The 17892-nt window shown below is 44.9% G+C and overlaps 1 protein-coding gene across 1 annotated transcript in view; it reads right to left on the reverse strand.

Annotated features, from left to right (window-relative positions):
• Positions 1 to 17892, reverse strand: part of LOC124550661 (transcription factor HES-1-like) — a 377829-nt gene that overhangs the window by 25601 nt on the left and 334336 nt on the right. Inside the window, exons 2-4 of the mRNA XM_047125385.1 lie at positions 16516 to 16611; positions 9139 to 9276; positions 352 to 665 (exon numbers count right to left, since the gene is read on the reverse strand). Of these exons, the coding sequence (XP_046981341.1) occupies positions 352 to 665; positions 9139 to 9276; positions 16516 to 16611 (548 nt within the window). The remainder of the gene's footprint in view (positions 1 to 351; positions 666 to 9138; positions 9277 to 16515; positions 16612 to 17892) is intronic.

Here is a 17892-nt window from a genome sequence, read left to right on the forward strand (position 1 = left end):
GTGACTTGGTAACACGTGTATTGCATCCGTTGGAGGAAACTAAACATATGATGCGACGTGGATGCAATGTAGCTCTGTACCATGTTCTCGGGAGATTTGTTGTCACTGCACATGCACCGTCTTTTTTTGCGGCCACATGTTCACAAGACCGTTTTCCCTCCATTTCCAGTCAGATATCCGTTCCACAAGTTTGCTGGTTTTCTTAATTTTCGCTCTGTATGTACAGAATTTTGCCATCGTTTGGTTGAAGAGCAACAATATGGTTCTGCCAGCGGTCCCATCAGCAGAATGAAATGATCAACAAAGAAAGTGGTGAGGTTGGGTTTTTTTTACGCAGACAGCACCACTCACCTGTGCGTGCGCTGGCCGCGGTTGTTGTTCTCGTCGCCCCTGGCGGCGGGGGCGCCGGGCGCGGGGGCGGTGCTGGAGGCGGCGGACGAGGCGGAGGCGGACGAGGAGGAGCAGGAGGAGCCGGGCAGCGGGGCCTGCGGCTGGCCCGAGCTCGAGTCGGGCTTGGAGCTCTCCTCGGCGCGCATCGCCAGCCCCAGGTCCAGGTCCAGCTCGGCCACGCAGCTCTCCAGGTGGCGCAGCAGGCGCTGCTTGAGCGACGCGTGCGGCTCGGGCGGCGCCAGCACCACCTCGGGCGACTCCAGGAAGCGGCCCACCTGCCGCACCGTCCATCGCTCCGTCTCACACTCCAAGATACACTGAGCGTGTGCGAAAAATTGAAGCAAAGCACCTCGCATCGCGCTTATGTACGAGAGGCGTTTGAAAAGTCTGTTCAAAAATAAAACCTACACTACTGGCCATTAAAATTGCTACACCAAGAAGAAATACAGATGATAAACGGGTATTCATTGGACAAATATATTATACTAGAACTCACATGTGATTACATTTTCACGCAATTTGGGTGCATAGATCCTGAGAAATCGGAACACAGAATAACCACTTCTGGCCGTAATAACAGCCTTGATACGCCTGGGCATCGAGTCAAACAGAGCTTCGATGGCGTGCACAGGTACAGCTGCCCATGCAGCTTCAACATAATACCACAGTTCGTCAAGAGTAGTGACTGGCGTATTGTGACGAGCCAGTTGCTCAACCACCATTGACCAGACGTTGCCATTTGGTGAGAGATCTGGAGAACATGCTGGCCAGGGCAGCAGTCGAACATTTACTGTATCCAGAAAGGTCCGTACAGGACCTGCTACATGCGGTCGTGAATTATCCAGCTGAAATGTAGGGTTTCGCAGGGATCTAATGAAGGGTAGAGCCACGGGTCGTAACACATCTGAAATGTAACGTCCACTGCTCAAAGTGCCGTCAATGCGAACAAGAGTGTAACCAATGGCACCCCATACCATCACACCGGGTGATACGCCAGTATGGCGATGACGAATACACGCTTCCAAGGTGCGTTCAACGCGATGTCGCCACACACGGACGCGACCATCATGACGTAGTAAACAGAACCTGCATTCATCCGAAAAAATGACGTTTTGCCATTCGTACACCCAGCTTTGTCGTTGAGTACACCATCGCAGGCGCTCCTGCCTGTGATGCAGCGTCAAGGGTAACCGCAGCCGTGGTCTCCGAGCTGATAGTCCATGCTACTGCAAACGTCGTCGAACTGTTCGTGCAGATGGTTGTTGTCTTACAAACGTCCCCATCTGTTGTCTCAGGGATCGAGACGTGGCTGCACGATCCGTTACAGCCATGCCGATAAGATGCTGTCATCTCGACTGCTGGTGATACGAGGCCGTTGGGATCCAGCACGGCGTTCCGTATTACCCTCCTGAACCCACCGATTCCATATTCTGCTAACAGTCATTGAATCTCGACCAATGCGAGCAGCAATGTCGCGATACGATAAACCGCAATCGCGATAGGCTACAATCCGACCTTTATCAAAGTCGGAAACGTGGTGGTAGCATTTCTCCTCCTTACACGAGGCATCACAACAACGTTTCACCAGGCAACGCCGGTCGACTGTTGTTTGTGTATGAGAAATCGGCTGGAAACTTTCCTCATGTCAGCACGTCGTAGGTGTCGCCAACCTTGTGTGAATGCTCTGAAAAGCTAATCATTTGCATATCACAGCATCATCTTGCTGTCGCTCAAATTTCGCATCTGTAGCACGTCATCTTCGTGGTGAAGCAATTTTTATGGCCAGTGCTGTAGTCTCCTTTTAGATTTATACACTTCGTGCAACGCTGATCTAATTTGTTGATTCCTTCCGAATAATAGGAATTATCCAAGTCTGCAGAAAAGCTATTAGTTGCTGCAACCATCTCCTCGTTCGAATAAAATCTTTGTTCTGCCAGCCATTTCTTCAAATTGGGCAACTAACAGTGGTCCGAGGGAGCCAAGTCTGGAGAATAGGGGAGATGTGAAACGAGTTGGAATCCTATTTTCATTAATTTTGTGACCACAACTGATGAGGTGTGTGCTGGTGTATTCTCGTGATGGAATAGGACTTTTTTGCGGTCCAATCACCGGCGTATTTTTTCTTTGCAGCTCGGATTTCAAACAGTCCAATAACGATGGCTAATATGCACCTGTAATAGTTTTACCCCTTTCCAGATAGTCGATGAGGATTATCCCTTGCGAATTCCAAAAGACAGTCGCCATAACCTTTCCGGTCGAAGGAATGGTCTTCGCCTTTTTTGGTGCAGATTCTCCATTAGTAATTCATTGTTTAGATTGTTGTTTGGTCTCAGGAGTATAGTAATACATCCATGTTTCATCCACAGTGACGAAACGACGCATAATGTCCTGCGGATTCTTCCTGTACAGCTGCAAACCATCCTCGCAACACTTCACACGATTTCGTTTTTGGTCAAGCGTGAGCAATCGCGGAACCCATCTTGCGGATAGCTTTCTCATGTCCAAATGTTTATGCAAAATATTGTGTACCCGTTCATTCGAGATGCCCACAGCACTATCAATCTCACGCAGCTTAACCGTATGATGGATTTTGTCAATGATTTCTGGAGTCGTATCCTCCACAGGGCGTCCAGAACGTTGAGCATCACTTGTGCTCATATGGCCACCCCGAAAATTTTGAAACCACTTATAAACTGTTCTAATCGAAGGTGGAGAATCACTGTAATTTTTATCAAGCCTCTCTTTAGTCTTCTGAGGCGTTTCACCTTTCATAGAGTAATGTTTAATCACCACACGAAATTGTTTTTCGTCCATTTTTTGACAATCTCTCTACTTCCTTGATTCACACGAATGCCAAACAGAAAGACATAGACCAGTATGGCTGAAACTTGGTGTGCGTTCTTTCCAAAGATGCTACTAACTAAACATGAACATCTCTCGGACTTTGCACGAACTTTTCAAACACCCCTCGTAAGTGAGAGACGGAAGCGAGCAGAAACGTACATTGGGTCACAGTTATCTCATGACAGATGTGCTCTGATCCAGTAGCTAGCTGTTGTGGCCCAAAAGTGTCAGCGCCTCACGGACTATGAAACTGTCAAGTAGTAGTAGTTGTTGTTTTGTGGTCTTCAGTCCGAAGACTGGTTTGATGCAGCTCTCCCTCTATCCTGGGCAAGCCTGTTCATGTCCAAATAAGTACAGCAACTTATAGCCTTCTGAATCTGCTTGCTTATTCCTCTTGGTCTCTCTCTACAATTTTTACTCTCTACACTTTTTCAGTACCAAGTCCATGATCTCTTGACGTCTCAGAATGCATCCGATCAACCTATCCCTTCTTCTAGTGGGTTATGCTAGAAATTTCTTTTCTCCCCTGTTCGACTCAGAACCTCCTTGTTAGTTACATCGCCTACCCATCTAATCTTGAGAATTCTTCTAGCACCACAATTCAGAAGCCTTTATTATTTTCTTATCTAAACTGTTTATAGCCCATATTTCACTTCCATACACGTATACAATCCATATAAATGCTTTTAAAAAATACTTCCTAATAATTAAATGGATAAGATTCGTCAGACAAAAAGATCCAGTTGCAGATATCCGGACTACATGTTGAGGGAGATGTTAGTCCTGTATGCTTTGATAAACACCTATGTGTAGGCTATTACAAATGTTACATTTTTTTGCACATGGGCGTAGTGTGGCAGGTTAGCAGAGGTTGGTTATTTATCAGTTTCTTTCTCTCCCCCAGGAAAAATTTGGCGCAGTGTGGCACACCAACGGAGGTGCCTGCGGCGAACGTTACCAAGGAAGAGCAATAGGGTGTGCTATACTTTGTTTGCGAGGAAGGTGTCCATCCAGCGGACATACACAGGAGAATGCAGAGTATGTATTGTGCGAACTGTGTTTGAGACAAAACTGCGCAAGTGGTGCCAGGATTTTCGTCATGGCAAGGAGACACTCACGGATGATGCGCGCGACACGGGCACGTGACGAATCATACTCCCGATGAGACAGTTGCTGTTCTGCATCTACATTTATACTCCGCAAGCCACCCAACGGTGTGTGGCGGAGGGCACTTTACGTGCCACTGTCATTACCTCCCTTTCCTGTTCCAGCCGCGTATGGTTCGCGGGAAGAACGACTGTCTGAAAGCCTCCGTGCGCGCTCTAATCTCTCTAATTTTACATTCGTGATCTCCTCGGGAGGTATAAGTAGGGGGAAGCAATATATTCGATACCTCATCCAGAAACGCACCCTCTCGAAACCTGGCGAGCAATCTACACCGCGATGCAGAGCGCCTCTCTTGCAGAGTCTGCCACTTGAGTTTATTAAACATCTCCGTAACGCTATCACGGTTACCAAATAACCCTGTGACGAAACGCGCCGCTCTTCTTTGGATCTTCTCTATCTCCTCCGTCAACCCGATCTGGTACGGATCCCACACTGATGAGCAATACTCAAGTATAGGTCGAACGAGAGTTTTGTAAGCCACCTCCTTTGTTGATGGACTACATTTTCTAAGCACTCTCCCAATGAATCTCAACCTGGTACCCGCCTTACCAACAATTAATTTTATATGATCATTCCACTTCAAATCTTCCGCACGCATACTCCCAGATATTTTACAGAAGTAACTGCTACCAGTGTTTGTTCCGCTATCATATAATCATACAATAAAGGATCCTTCTTTCTATGTATTCGCAATACATTACATTTGTCTATGCTAAGGGACAGTTGCCACTCCCTGCACCAAGTGCCTATCCGCTGCAGATCTTCCTGCATTTCGCTACAATTTTCTAATGCTGCAACTTCTCTGTATACTACAGCATCATCTGCGAAAAGCCGCATGGAACTTCCGACACTATCTACTAGGTCATTTACATATATTGTGAAAAGCAATGGTCCCATAACACTTCCCTGTGGCACGCCAGAGGTTACTTTAACGTCTGTAGACGTCTCTCCATTGATAACAACATGCTGTGTTCTGTTTGCTAAAAACTCTTCAATCCAGCCACACAGCTGGTCTGATATTCCGTAGGCTCTTACTTTGTTTATCAGGCGACAGTGCGGAACTGTATCGAACGCCTTCCGGAAGTCAAGAAAAATAGCATCTACCTGGGAGCCTGTATCTAATATTTTCTGGGTCTCATGAACAAATAAAGCGAGTTGAGTCTCACACGATCGCTGTTTCCGGAATCCATGTTGATTCCTACATAGTAGATTTTGGGTTTCCAGAAACGACATGATACTCGAGCAAAAAACATGTTCTAAAATTCTACAACAGATCGACGTCAGAGATATAGGTCTATAGTTTTGCGCAACTGCTCGACGACCCTTCTTGAAGACTGGGACTACCTGTGCTCTTTTCCAATCATTTGGAACCCTCCGTTCCTCTAGAGACTTGCGGTACACGGCTGTTAGAAGGGGGGCAAGTTCTTTCGCGTACTCTGTGTAGAATCGAATTGGTATCCCGTCAGGTCCAGTGGACTTTCCTCTATTGAGTGATTCCAGTTGCTTTTCTATTCCTTGGACACTTATTTCAATGTCAGCCATTTTTTCGTTTGTGCGAGGATTTAGAGAAGGAACTGCAGTGCGGTCTTCCTCTGTGAAACAGCTTTGGAAAAAGGTGTTTAGTATTTCAGCTTTACGCGTGCCATCCTCTGTTTCAATGCCATCATCATCCCGGAGTGTCTGGATATGCTGTTTCGAGCCACTTACTGATTTAACGTAAGACCAGAACTTCCTAGGATTTTCTGTCAAGTCGGTACATAGAATTTTACTTTCGAATTCACTGAACGCTTCACGCATAGCCCTCCTTACGCTAACTTTGACATCGTTTAGCTTCTGTTTGTCTGAGAGGTTTTGGCTGCGTTTAAACTTGGAGTGAAGCTCTCTTTGCTTTCGCAGTAGTTTCCTAACTTTGTTGTTGTACCACGGTGGGTTTTTCCCGTCCCTCACAGTTTTACTCGGCACGTACCTGTCTAAAACGCATTTTACGATTGTCTTGAACTTTTTCCATAAACACTCAACATTGTCAGTGTCGGAACAGAAATTTTCGTTTTGATCTGTTAGGTAGTCTGAAATCTGCCTTCTATTACTCTTGCTAAACAGATAAACCTTCCTCCCTTTTTTTATATTCCTATTAACTTCCATATTCAGGGATGCTGCAACGGCCTTATGATCACTGATTCCCTGTTCTGCACTTAAAGAGTCGAAAAGTTCGGGTCTGTTTGTTATCAGTAGGTCCAAGATGTTATCTCCACAAGTCGGTTCTCTGTTTAATTGCTCGAGGTAATTTTCGGATAGTGTACTCAGTATAATGTCACTCGATGCTCTGTCCCTACCACCCGTCCTAAACATCTGAGTGTCCCAGTCTATATCTGGTAAATTGAAATCTCCACCTTCTAACAGCCGTGTACCGCAAGTCTCTAGAGGAACGGAGGGTTCCAAATGATTGGGAAAGAGCACAGGTAGTCCCAGTCTTCAAGAAGGGTCGTCGAGCAGTTGCGCAAAACTATAGACCAATCAAACTGGTACACAGGTCACCTTGGGTGTCATTACTGCTCAAGTACAGGTGTTCCATGGCAGTGTGCATGCCATTGTGTGCAACAAACTCGGTTATCAGATGGTTTGTGCTCTGTCGGTCCCCAAATGTCTATCTGAGCAACAGCGACACAAGAGAATAGGAATATCACTGAAACATTTGACGTGTTATCAGAACGAGATCGGCGTTTTCATTTCCAAGATGATTCCTGGAGATGAATCCATATGCGTATTGATTCAACCGGAATGCAAACGTGAGAGTATGCAGTGGGAGCATGCAGTTTCACCTCAACCAAAGAAAATCCTTTCCACAACATCAGCTGGTAAGATCATGTTGACTGTGCTTTTCAGCGAGCAGGAGCCTCTGCTAGTGGAGTTCCTCCCCAAAGAAGATACAATTAAGGCGAAAAAAATAGCGCGACGCTCTCCGTCGAGAATAAACGCTGGGGTAACCTTACAATTGGCATCATCTTAATGCACGACAATGCTTGGCCTCATGTTGCGAAACAAACGCACGGTCTTTTGGCGTCGTGGAAGTGGGAAGTGGTAGACCACCCTGCATATAGCCCTGGCTTCAATCCCTGTGATTTCCACGTTGCTGGGCCACTAACGCAGCACCCCTGTGGCGCCACTATGGATCAGAAGAAGAAGTGCAGCAAGCTTCCAGGGCATTGTCCGCAGCTCGTGGTCGTGCGGTAGCGTTCTCGCTTCCCGCGCCCGGGTTCCCGGGTTCGATTCCCGGCGGGGTCAGGGATTTTCTCTGCCTCATGATGACTGGGTGTTGTGTGCTGTCCTTAGGTTAGTTAGGTTTAAGTAGTTCTAAGTTCTAGGGGACTGATGACCATAGATGTTAAGTCCCATAGTGCTCACAGCCATTTGAATCATTTTTCCAGGGCATTAATCATCTCGTACCAAGGTAGGAGCAATGACATTGGTGTTGCAAGTTCAGCAACCAAGAGATGATTATAAGGAAATTTTACAATTATCCTTATTGTTCCTCAGTGGTGGAAGACGTGCTATCGCGTCATTTCGAGCTTCCAGTCGAAAGCATCATGATCGCTGGATGGCGAAAGGTATTTATGCAATGGAAATATTTCTTTACCAATTTCAATTTAAATTAACACAACAACAAGTCCAAAATATAACTGACTTGGCTTTATCTGTCAGTCTTGTTTAACAGAGAGTGAAATGAAGCGCATATTTGTATCGGAAGTACTTACGATGATATCAGACATATTACTCTCCTCAAGAATTATCTCGCAAAAGTGTAGCTAATAAAGCAGTAAGAGTCCTTGCAGGTGTCTTTGGTTTCCCTCTGAGCACCTGATTGCCCCAGCCTTCTTTGATGATAGAGTAGAAACAGGGACAAAGGGAAACATGGTGAAAAACTTGCAACGCCCACGAATATCTGGTACTCCTCGCCGAGTCAAGGTAATGAATAAATTGGAAGAGTTGGAAGACCTGAAATTATACAATCTTCCGACAGAACAAACTTGATTTTTCGATGTGTTGGTTGAAGGAGTAAGAATGAAATGAATATCTTTCTTACAGTTAGCCTCTACAGAACAGACAGAACATCCAGTATTCAAAGAACTTCGTCAGCGCTGCTCTCAGATGAAAGAAGTAAATGACGCAACAGAACGCGCTATCAGTCGGATACAAAAGTACAGTAAAACACTGACGAAGGATGAGGAACAGAAACAGTTATTTCTTCGAATTAGACATCTAAAAGAGCTCCCTACTTCTTCAAAAGTTGCTCTAATGGCACAATTTGCACATTCAAATGTTCAAATGTATGTGAATTCCTAAGGGATCAAGCTGCTGAGGTCATCGGTCCCTAGACTTACTCATTACTTGAACTAACTTAAACTAACTTTAACTAAGAACAACACACACACCCATGCCCGAGGGAGGACTCGAACTTCCGACAGGAGGGGCCGTGCAATCCGTGACATGACGCCTCTAACCGCGCGGCAATTTGCACATTCATCAAGCGAATGATTTTTTCTTGTATTATAAAACTTGTGTGCTCCTGAGAGACCTCTGAGAGTAAGTATTTTTTGACAAAATATTGTGTGTGTTACTTTTACACATAAATGCACAATTTAAGGCTTGTGGAGGTATGAAATCTGAAAGTACAGTATTTTGGACCACCCTATCTACCGTACACAGTTTTTTTACTCGTCATACACACTAGGAACTCACCTCTCGGGCGCATTCCTGGAATCCGGCGCGGAACTTGGAGAGCACGGAGCTGGAGCCGAGCGCCTTCTGCCGCTGGAGGTGGCGCACCGTCAGCTCCAGGATGTCCGCCTTCTCCAGCTTGGAGTGCTTCGTGTTCTGCTGCAACAGCCGCCCGACATCACTCTGCAGCGTCACCACACTCACGTCTCCATCACCTCACAACTAGGCGAAATCGTCATCAAATCACATTCAGTGCACTTACGACAAATGTGCTGTGGCCAGTATTGTGTGATCGTGAACTTCTCAGACAATTTAGGACAGGAGTTTTATTGGCAGGTACTTCGGTGACGAAATATTTGTTTGGCAATACACGTCCAGCAGCAACGCTTTGCTTTCTATTTTTATTTGATTACCATTTGTTTAGCGCAACTAATTTCGGGGCCGCAGACCCTTTCTCGGTAAATGTCTGTGACGGATACTAGCCAGGCGGTCTGGCTGATGGCAGGAATGGTTGCTCGAGAATGAGGCTGAGAGCAGAACAACTCGACACTAAAAACAGATAAATACGTACGAGGGAGGATCAGAAAGCAACGCACAATACTTTTTTTCTTCCCTAATATTACTGGTGCAATGTTGAAATTTCACGACGATATAGTTCGAATTTTGCGCTACAGATGGTATTTTGTTTTGATGAGAGAGGAGCCTGAACCACGAAACAAACATGGTGCGAATGTTACCGTCGTCAACTTGTGAAGAGCAGTGAGATATAGTTCGATATTGGTGGGCCAAAAGGCATAAACCGAGTGTAATTCACAGGCGCTTGCGTGGAGTGTATGGGGACAATAGTATGGACCGTAACAATGTCTCCAAGTGGTGTGCATTCTTCCGAGAGGGGCCGTGATGGCAAGCTAGCATCACTTAATGCGTTACACCGCAGAGGACATGGTTTCCTGAAAGGAATCGTCATTGGTGATAAGTCGTGGGCGTACCACTACATGCCCGAAACCGTGTTGGTGTCTATGGCGTAGAAACATACTGGTTTCCTAGTACGAAAAAATTGAAAGTGACACAGTCTGCTAAGAAAGTGCTTGTGGCAGTGTTCTGGGATATGCAAGGTGTACTGTTAGTGGAGTCTGCCGAACACGCGACCACTGTGAATGCTGCAGCCCACATTATACTTTGGTTCATGCCCTTCGTGACAAATGTCACAGCATTAACGCTGACGGTGTAAACTTCTTCTTGAAATTTCTCCCCTCCCCCTCTCCCATGCTTCTGCTCCTGTTCGTGAGAAAATCACCAAATTTGGGAGTGAGATGTTCCATCATCCATTATGCAGTCCAGACCTTGCACGCCGGACTTTCATCTGTTTGCTCCCATAAGAAATTCCTGGTCGGCCAACGCTTTGCGGCAGATGCGGCGTGAGATCAGCGGATAGCTATGTTCCAACCAAACGGACTTCTACGAACTGGGCATATTGAAACAGGTACCCTGGTACCACAGTGCGAGAAATGTGTTGAGAACGTTGGTGACTATGCTGAAAAGAAAGTAAAAGATGTAAGTTCATTTGCGACTTTTTTTTTATCTGTTAAACTTTTTGGTAAAAACATTATTGCGCCTTACTCTCCGATCTTCCCTCCTACAATCAAAGAGCAAAGTGTAGCTGTGGATCATCTACTGCAGAAACAATACTTTTTGCCCTATTTTACAATGTTGGCACCACGGTGTTTCAAAATGAAACAGCACAGAACTATACAAAAGCGAACGCTCCAAGCATCTCAAGCTCTCGCAAAAGAGAATATCGACTGCTTCGTCGAAATTCTGGTGTAGTAACTCTATTCAAGTCAGTAATTCTTTTCCTAAATGCCAGATCGATTGTGACCTTTCGAGCTATTCCAAATCGATTGCTTCAGACAAAAACTGCTTTTTTCGTCGTAATTTAAATTTCCATAGTAAACATTCATTGTGTGTAACACAACAGATGCTTTCGCCCACTGCACAAAACTGCTTGAAACTACCCATCCCATAATGATCCTTGCACTTGTACCTACGTTATCAGCTTCCTTGGTGTGGTTAATGTTTTCTTATTTGCTTTCATTTTACATATTACCCCTAGCTTTACGGACATCTACCAGAAGTCAGAAACACCTCTTAATAGCAGTGACATAGTAGGTTTCATTGGGTATGGTCCCATGAGCACTGCTTACTTTAATGTTGACACTGTTTTAGAAAAGGCTTTTGAAGCAATTGATACATTTTAATCGAAGCACGAGGTCAAACTACGTCGATTCTAACAACGACTTTTACTGAAAAGACGATTAATTACTTTAATCTATTAAAACATCTATAATTATACATAAATAAATTCTGTTATACTCTGCCTTGACTGTATCCAATTTCAGTTCCGAAATCCTCTGATCAAACGAAATTGTTTGATATACATCATAATGACATTCTGTTTGATTTTTATTTTGGTATTTTTAGCGATATTTCTCTCGTGCATTTTTAGTCCTTTCCAACCCTTTATCCCTGTTCAACCAAAAGAGGACAGGCAGTTTCTGAGGGACTCCCAGTCTCATTTGGATTCACTAAATTATATACGCTTCTTGCCTGGCGCCATGGGAATAACGGTAGCAGGCATTAGAATAAAAACAGCACCCTCAGCTGAATGCGGGTGTTTTGGCACTAGCTTTTGCGTAGGTGGTTGCGTCTAATCTAAACTAATCTCATCCTTAGAGCCATGGCAGAGTTTTAGTAGATGAAAGATGCGGGTATGTTCGCAAGGTTCGATGAAGTTGGCAACATTCTACTTGAGTCGTTCACTGTAGCGATCATATGTTATTTTATGAACAGAACTATAATAAACTAAGATTACTGGAAGTAACCATCTTATGCTTGAAGCTCCCCTTCTGTCCATGTTTGGCGTACGAAACTTAAGAACGAAAGAGCTTTCGCCTGTCAAGTAACACAGCTGGATGGCACTTGGACCTTACATAGAAGTAAATGGTGCAGTATACCACGGTTAGTAACTGAAAGATATACGCAATGAAACCAGCAGATGTGAAACTTTTATTCAAAGACATAATTACACTGGAGTCACGACTATTTATGATTGTCCCCTGGACATTACGAAAGGCAAGACGTGGTTCTTAATAGTGTGTGTGATCACCACGGACAGAAATCCATACTCTGAAACGTACTCCCATACTGGCTAGAAGACTGGTACTCAGTTGTAGTGGTAGAGCATTCCATTCCTCCACCAGCTTGGTTGAACACTGCTGGATGGTTCAAAAATTGTTCAAATGGCTCCAAGCACTATGGGACTTAACATCTGAGGTTCAAAATGGCTCAAATGGCTCTGAGCACTATGGGACTTAACATCTGAGGTCATCAGTCCCCTAGAACTTAGAACTACTTAAACCTAACTAACCTAAGGACATCACACACATCCATGCCCAAGGCAGGATTCGAACCTGCGACTGTAGCGGTCGCCTGGTTCCAGACTGAAGCGCTTAGAACCGCTCGGCCACACCGGCCGGCCTAACATCTGAGGTCATCAGTCCCCTAGAGTTAGAACTACTCAAACCTAACTAGCCTAAGGACATCACGCACATCCATGCCTGAGGCAGGATTCGAACCTGCGACCATAGCAGCAGCGCGGTTCTGGACTGAAGCGCTCAGAACCGCTCGGACACAGCGGCTCGCTGCTGGATGGGTGCTGGCGCATGTGGATATGCTACAATACATCTCCGCAATGCATACCACGCATTATCGATGGGATTTGAGTCGGTGTAAAGGGTAGGCCGTCCATTCACCGAATAGCCTGTCATTTTATTTAAAAAAGCGGATAAAGTGTCACTAGAAGCCTTCCTAAGAGACAATCTCCATTCCTTCCGAACTGACTATGCAAATGTAGACGAGATGTGGCTCAAATTCAAAGATATAGTAGCAACAGCAATTGAGAGATTCATACCTCATAAATTGGTAAGAGATGAAACTGATCCCCCATGGTACACAAAACAGGTCCGAACGCCGTTGCACAGGCAACGGAAAAAGCATGCGAAGTTCAGAAGAACGCGAAATCCCGAAAATTGGCTAAAATTTACAGACGCGCGAAATTTGACACGGATTTCAATGCGAGATGCCTTTAATAGGTTCCACAACGAAACATTATCTCGAAATTTGGTAGAAAATCCGAAGAAATTCTGGTCGTATGTAAAGTACACAAGCGGCAAGACACAGTCAATACCTTCGCTGCGCAGTGCCGGAGTTATTGAACGCAGTTTTCCGAAATTCCTTCACCAGGGAAGACGAATGGAATATTCCAGAATTTGAAACACGAACAGCTGCTAGCATGAGTTTCTTAGAAGTAGATACCTTAGGGGTTGCGAAGTAACTCAAATCGCTTGATACGGGCAAGTCTTCAGGTCCAGATTGTATGCCGATTAGGTTCCTTTCAGATTACGCTGATACAATAGCTCCCTACTTAGCAATCATACACAACCGCTCGCTCACCGATAGATCTGTACCTACAGATTGGAAAATTGCACAGGTCGCACCAGTGTTTAAGAAGGGTAGTAGGAGTAATCCATCGAACTACAGACCTATATCATTGACGTCGGTTTGCAGTAGGTTTTTGGAGCATATACTGTATTCAAACATTATGAATCACCTCGAAGGGAACGATCTATTGATACGTAATCAGCATGGTTTCAGAAAACATCGTTCTTGTGCAACGCAGCTAGCTCTTTATTCGCACGACGTAATGGCCGCTATCGACAGGGGACTCAAGTTGATTCCGTATTTCTAGATTTCCGGAAAGCTTTTGACACCGTTCCTCACAAGCGACTTCTAATCAAGCTGCAGGCCTATGGGGTATCGTCTCAGTTGTGCGACTGGATTCGTGATTTCCTGTAAGGAAGGTCGCAGTTCGTAGTAATAGACGACAAATCATCGAGTAAAACAGTTGTTCCCCAGGGAAGCGTCCTGGGACCTCTGCTGTTCCTGATCCTATATAAATGACCTGGGTGACAATCTGAGCAGTTCTCTTAGGTTGTTCGCGGATGATGTTGTAATTTACCGTCTAGTAAGGTCATCCGAAGACCAGTATTAGTTGCATACCGATTTAGAAAAGATTGCTGTATGGTGTGGCAGGTGGCAGTTGACGCTAAATAACGAAAAGTGTGAGGTGATCCACATGAGTTCCACAAGAAATCCGTTGGAATTCGATTACTCGATAAATAGTACAATTCTCAAGGCTGTCAATTCAACTAAGTACCTGGGTGTTAAAATTACAAACAACTTCAGTTGGGAAGACCACACAGATAATATTGTGCGGAAGGCGAGCCAAAGGTTGCGTTTCTTTGGCAGGACACTTAGAAGATGCAAAAGTCCACTAAAGAGACAGCTTACACTACACTCGTTCGTCCTCTGTCAAAATATTACTGCGCGGTGTGGGATCCTTACCAGATGGGATTGACGGAGGACATCGAAAGGGTGCAAAAAAGGGCAGCTCATTTTGTTTTCTCACTTAATAGGGGAGAGAGTGTGGCAGATATGATACGCGAGTTGGGATGGAAGTCATTAAAGCAAAGACGTTTTACGTCACGGCGAGATCTATTTACGAAATTTCAGTCACCAACTTTCTCTTCCGAATGCGAAAATATTTTGTTGAGCCCAACCTACATGGGTAGGAATGATCATCAAAATAAAATACGAGAAATCAGAGCTCGAGCAGAAAGGTTTAGGTGTTCGTTTTTCCCGCACGCTGTTCGGGAGTGGAATGGTAGAGAGATAGTATGATTGTGGTTTGATGAACCTTCTGCTTAGCACTTGAATGTGAATTGCAGAGTAATCATGTAGATGTAGATGTAGATGTCAAGAGCTCCTTCACCTGTGCTATTTGATGCGATTGTGCATTGTCATCCTTAAAAATTAAGAAAGGGCCGAATGCGCCCCTGAAAAGATGCACATACGGAAGGAGGACAATAGTGACTGCACTGTGTTCAAAGATTTAGAGGTCACTACATCCATGCAACATTATGCTCCCTCACACCATATATGTGGACCACAGAAACGATCACACTCAACAATGCTGGATGTATCCTCAAATGGCGAAACATGCGGACACATAATGCACCCAGAAACACTGTTGTACCTGACGGTTTGGAGAGGCATAAAGTTGCATGAGCATACTGATGTCTACATCTTTAAACACGGTACACCCATCTGTCCACACTGTTGTGACAATGTACTTGTTCGGCATGGCCATATTTTAGGGGTGCGTTCTACCAGCATTTCATTTTTATGGATGAAAGTGCGCGATTAGATCGAACAACAGAGGAGAAGGAGCTCTCGGAACGAATAGATAATATCCGAATGGTCTACATGTTATCCCAACTCAAATCCTGTCGAGCATGTGTGGGATGCATTGGGTGGATGTACTGCAGCACGTCCACAGGCACCAACTGCCATCTAGGAATTTTCAACCGAGCTGATGCAGAAATGGAACTCCCTACCACTAGAATCCGTTACCAACCCTGAGGCCAGTGTGGGACCGTACTGCAGAGCATGCATTGCCACCCTTGCTGATCACACATCCTATTAAGAAGCATGTCCCGCCTTTTGTGTGGTCTACAGGACCATCAATGTGGTATCGATAGCTACAATGCCACAACGTAGTTCCACCTGTTAAGTTGGCACTACGAGAGACACCGACGACAACGCCCTCTAGCCAGTGCTGTCGAGGTCTACGAGCTCCACAACTGCTTCAGCCCATTTCATCAGGTACAGACAGCCAGGACACTTTGCTTCAACTTTGCACCACCTTGCAAGTTATGTAATATGTTTGCATATGTTATCCGCTAGTAAAGGGACCTTAACAGTACCGAGAGATTAGTACCTTTTCCTGTTTCTTACCTACGCGCCGCCTCCCAGTTGGGGTACCAAAATTAAGAAACCCTGTGGCTTCAGCATTATTATTGTCATTCAACAGGAGTCTCTGTTCATGGGATACTTCCTTCAGTTACTTTTAGTATTTTACTGTATTGTACTGTAGCATTACTTTCTATGTATGGTTCGAGTTTCAACAAGCTATTTTACTTGGCACTGACAGATCGTGCAAAAGTTACTTCCATCCTTAAGTGTTGCACACCAGTTTACAAATTTTGACATATGTCGAAGCATGAATCTTTCACTGCGTTTTACCTGAAAATGATTGGACACGAATATTTCATTCGTGTATTTATGTAAATAAATAGTTTTAGCAGTCAAAGGCGAGAATGATATCTTTTTAGATGTCTCACACGACAGTGAACCTGACCCAGATAGTACGGGCAGCAGTACGAGGTGGCTGAGAGAGAGCAGTGCAGTGTCTTGTAGCAGAAGGAGAGGCGTACGTACCTCCAGCCGTGCCGAGTCCAGGATGAGCGTCTTGAGAGCGGCCAGGCTCTGGTTGATGCGGGCTCGGCGTCGCTTCTCCATCAGTGGCTTGTTGGCCTGCAACACGGAACAGAGGACGGCCCGCGTCAGCTGTCTGCGCTACGTCACGACTTCTCTGTACTTTCACATGCACCTGACAACAAAATGCGAAACGAATGGTTCAAATGGCTCTGAGCACTATGGGACTTAACATCTGAGGTCACCAGTCCCCTAGACTTAGAACTACTTAAACATAACTAACCTAAGGACATCACACACATCCATGCCCGAGGCAGTATTCGAACCTGTGACCGTAGCAGCAGCGCGGTTCCGGACTGAAGCGCCTAGAACCGCTCGGCCACACCGGCCAACAAAATGTGAAACCTTTCGGGAAATTTAAGCTATTGCCTCGCAAGGCCATTGTGGTGTTAGTAAGCGATTCAAAATTTCATACGTATGCACAGTAAGTCGTGGGCAATCCAAAGTGGTGTGGACATTAATACGTAAGGACATCACAAAGTAATTTACACACGTCGCTCTGCATTGACAAGGATAGGACCTCAATGGTGGGATCGACTTTCTGAAACCATCTTCACGAAGATGTACCTTAAAGTTGCAATTATCACACCCTACAGCCATTAACCCTGGTGGGCCACAGTATATGAGTAATTGATGAAAAAAGGAACGAAATTTCGCATGCAACTTTACACCTTTAAAAAAGAATCATTAAAGTGGTTCGGATGGCTCTGAGCACTATGGGACTGAGGTCATCAGTCCCCTAAAACTTAGAACTACTTAAACCTAACTAACCTAAGGACATCACACACATCCACGCCCGAGTCAGTATTCGAACCTGCGACCGTAGCGGTCGCACGGTTCCAGACTGTAGCGCTTAGAACCGCTCGGCCACTCCCGCCGGCAAAGAAGCATTAAATATATTGATTGTGTAACGTAATGGTTATTGGTACACGCCTCATATGCAATGAGTTGCGGCTTCGAATCTTACCAAGCGTTATGTATACTTTTAACAAATTCTTTATCGAAATTTATTTTTATTGAGTTATTTGGTTTAAACGTATTTTTTAATTTCCGTTCCTTTGTCACATCGTTTAGATCACCGTACTAACTTTTTCAATTTAATTTTCTTTCACATAATTCTTTTTCCTCGGAATCTTCGCACACGTGATTTTATGTATTTCCCTGTATTAACATCGATTTATTATCTCCCACTGCATCGTCCCACATTTTCGTCCACGTTGTTGCATTCATTGTCTGTATTCCTCATTCTGCTTGAATTTCATTTTACTTGAAATCCCTTTTCTCGTTTAAACGTCATGTGTGTTACTTTGTCCGCAGTGC

The sequence above is a fragment of the Schistocerca americana genome, chromosome 9 (assembly GCF_021461395.2).
Source record: "Schistocerca americana isolate TAMUIC-IGC-003095 chromosome 9, iqSchAmer2.1, whole genome shotgun sequence".
NCBI lineage: Eukaryota > Metazoa > Arthropoda > Insecta > Orthoptera > Acrididae > Schistocerca > Schistocerca americana.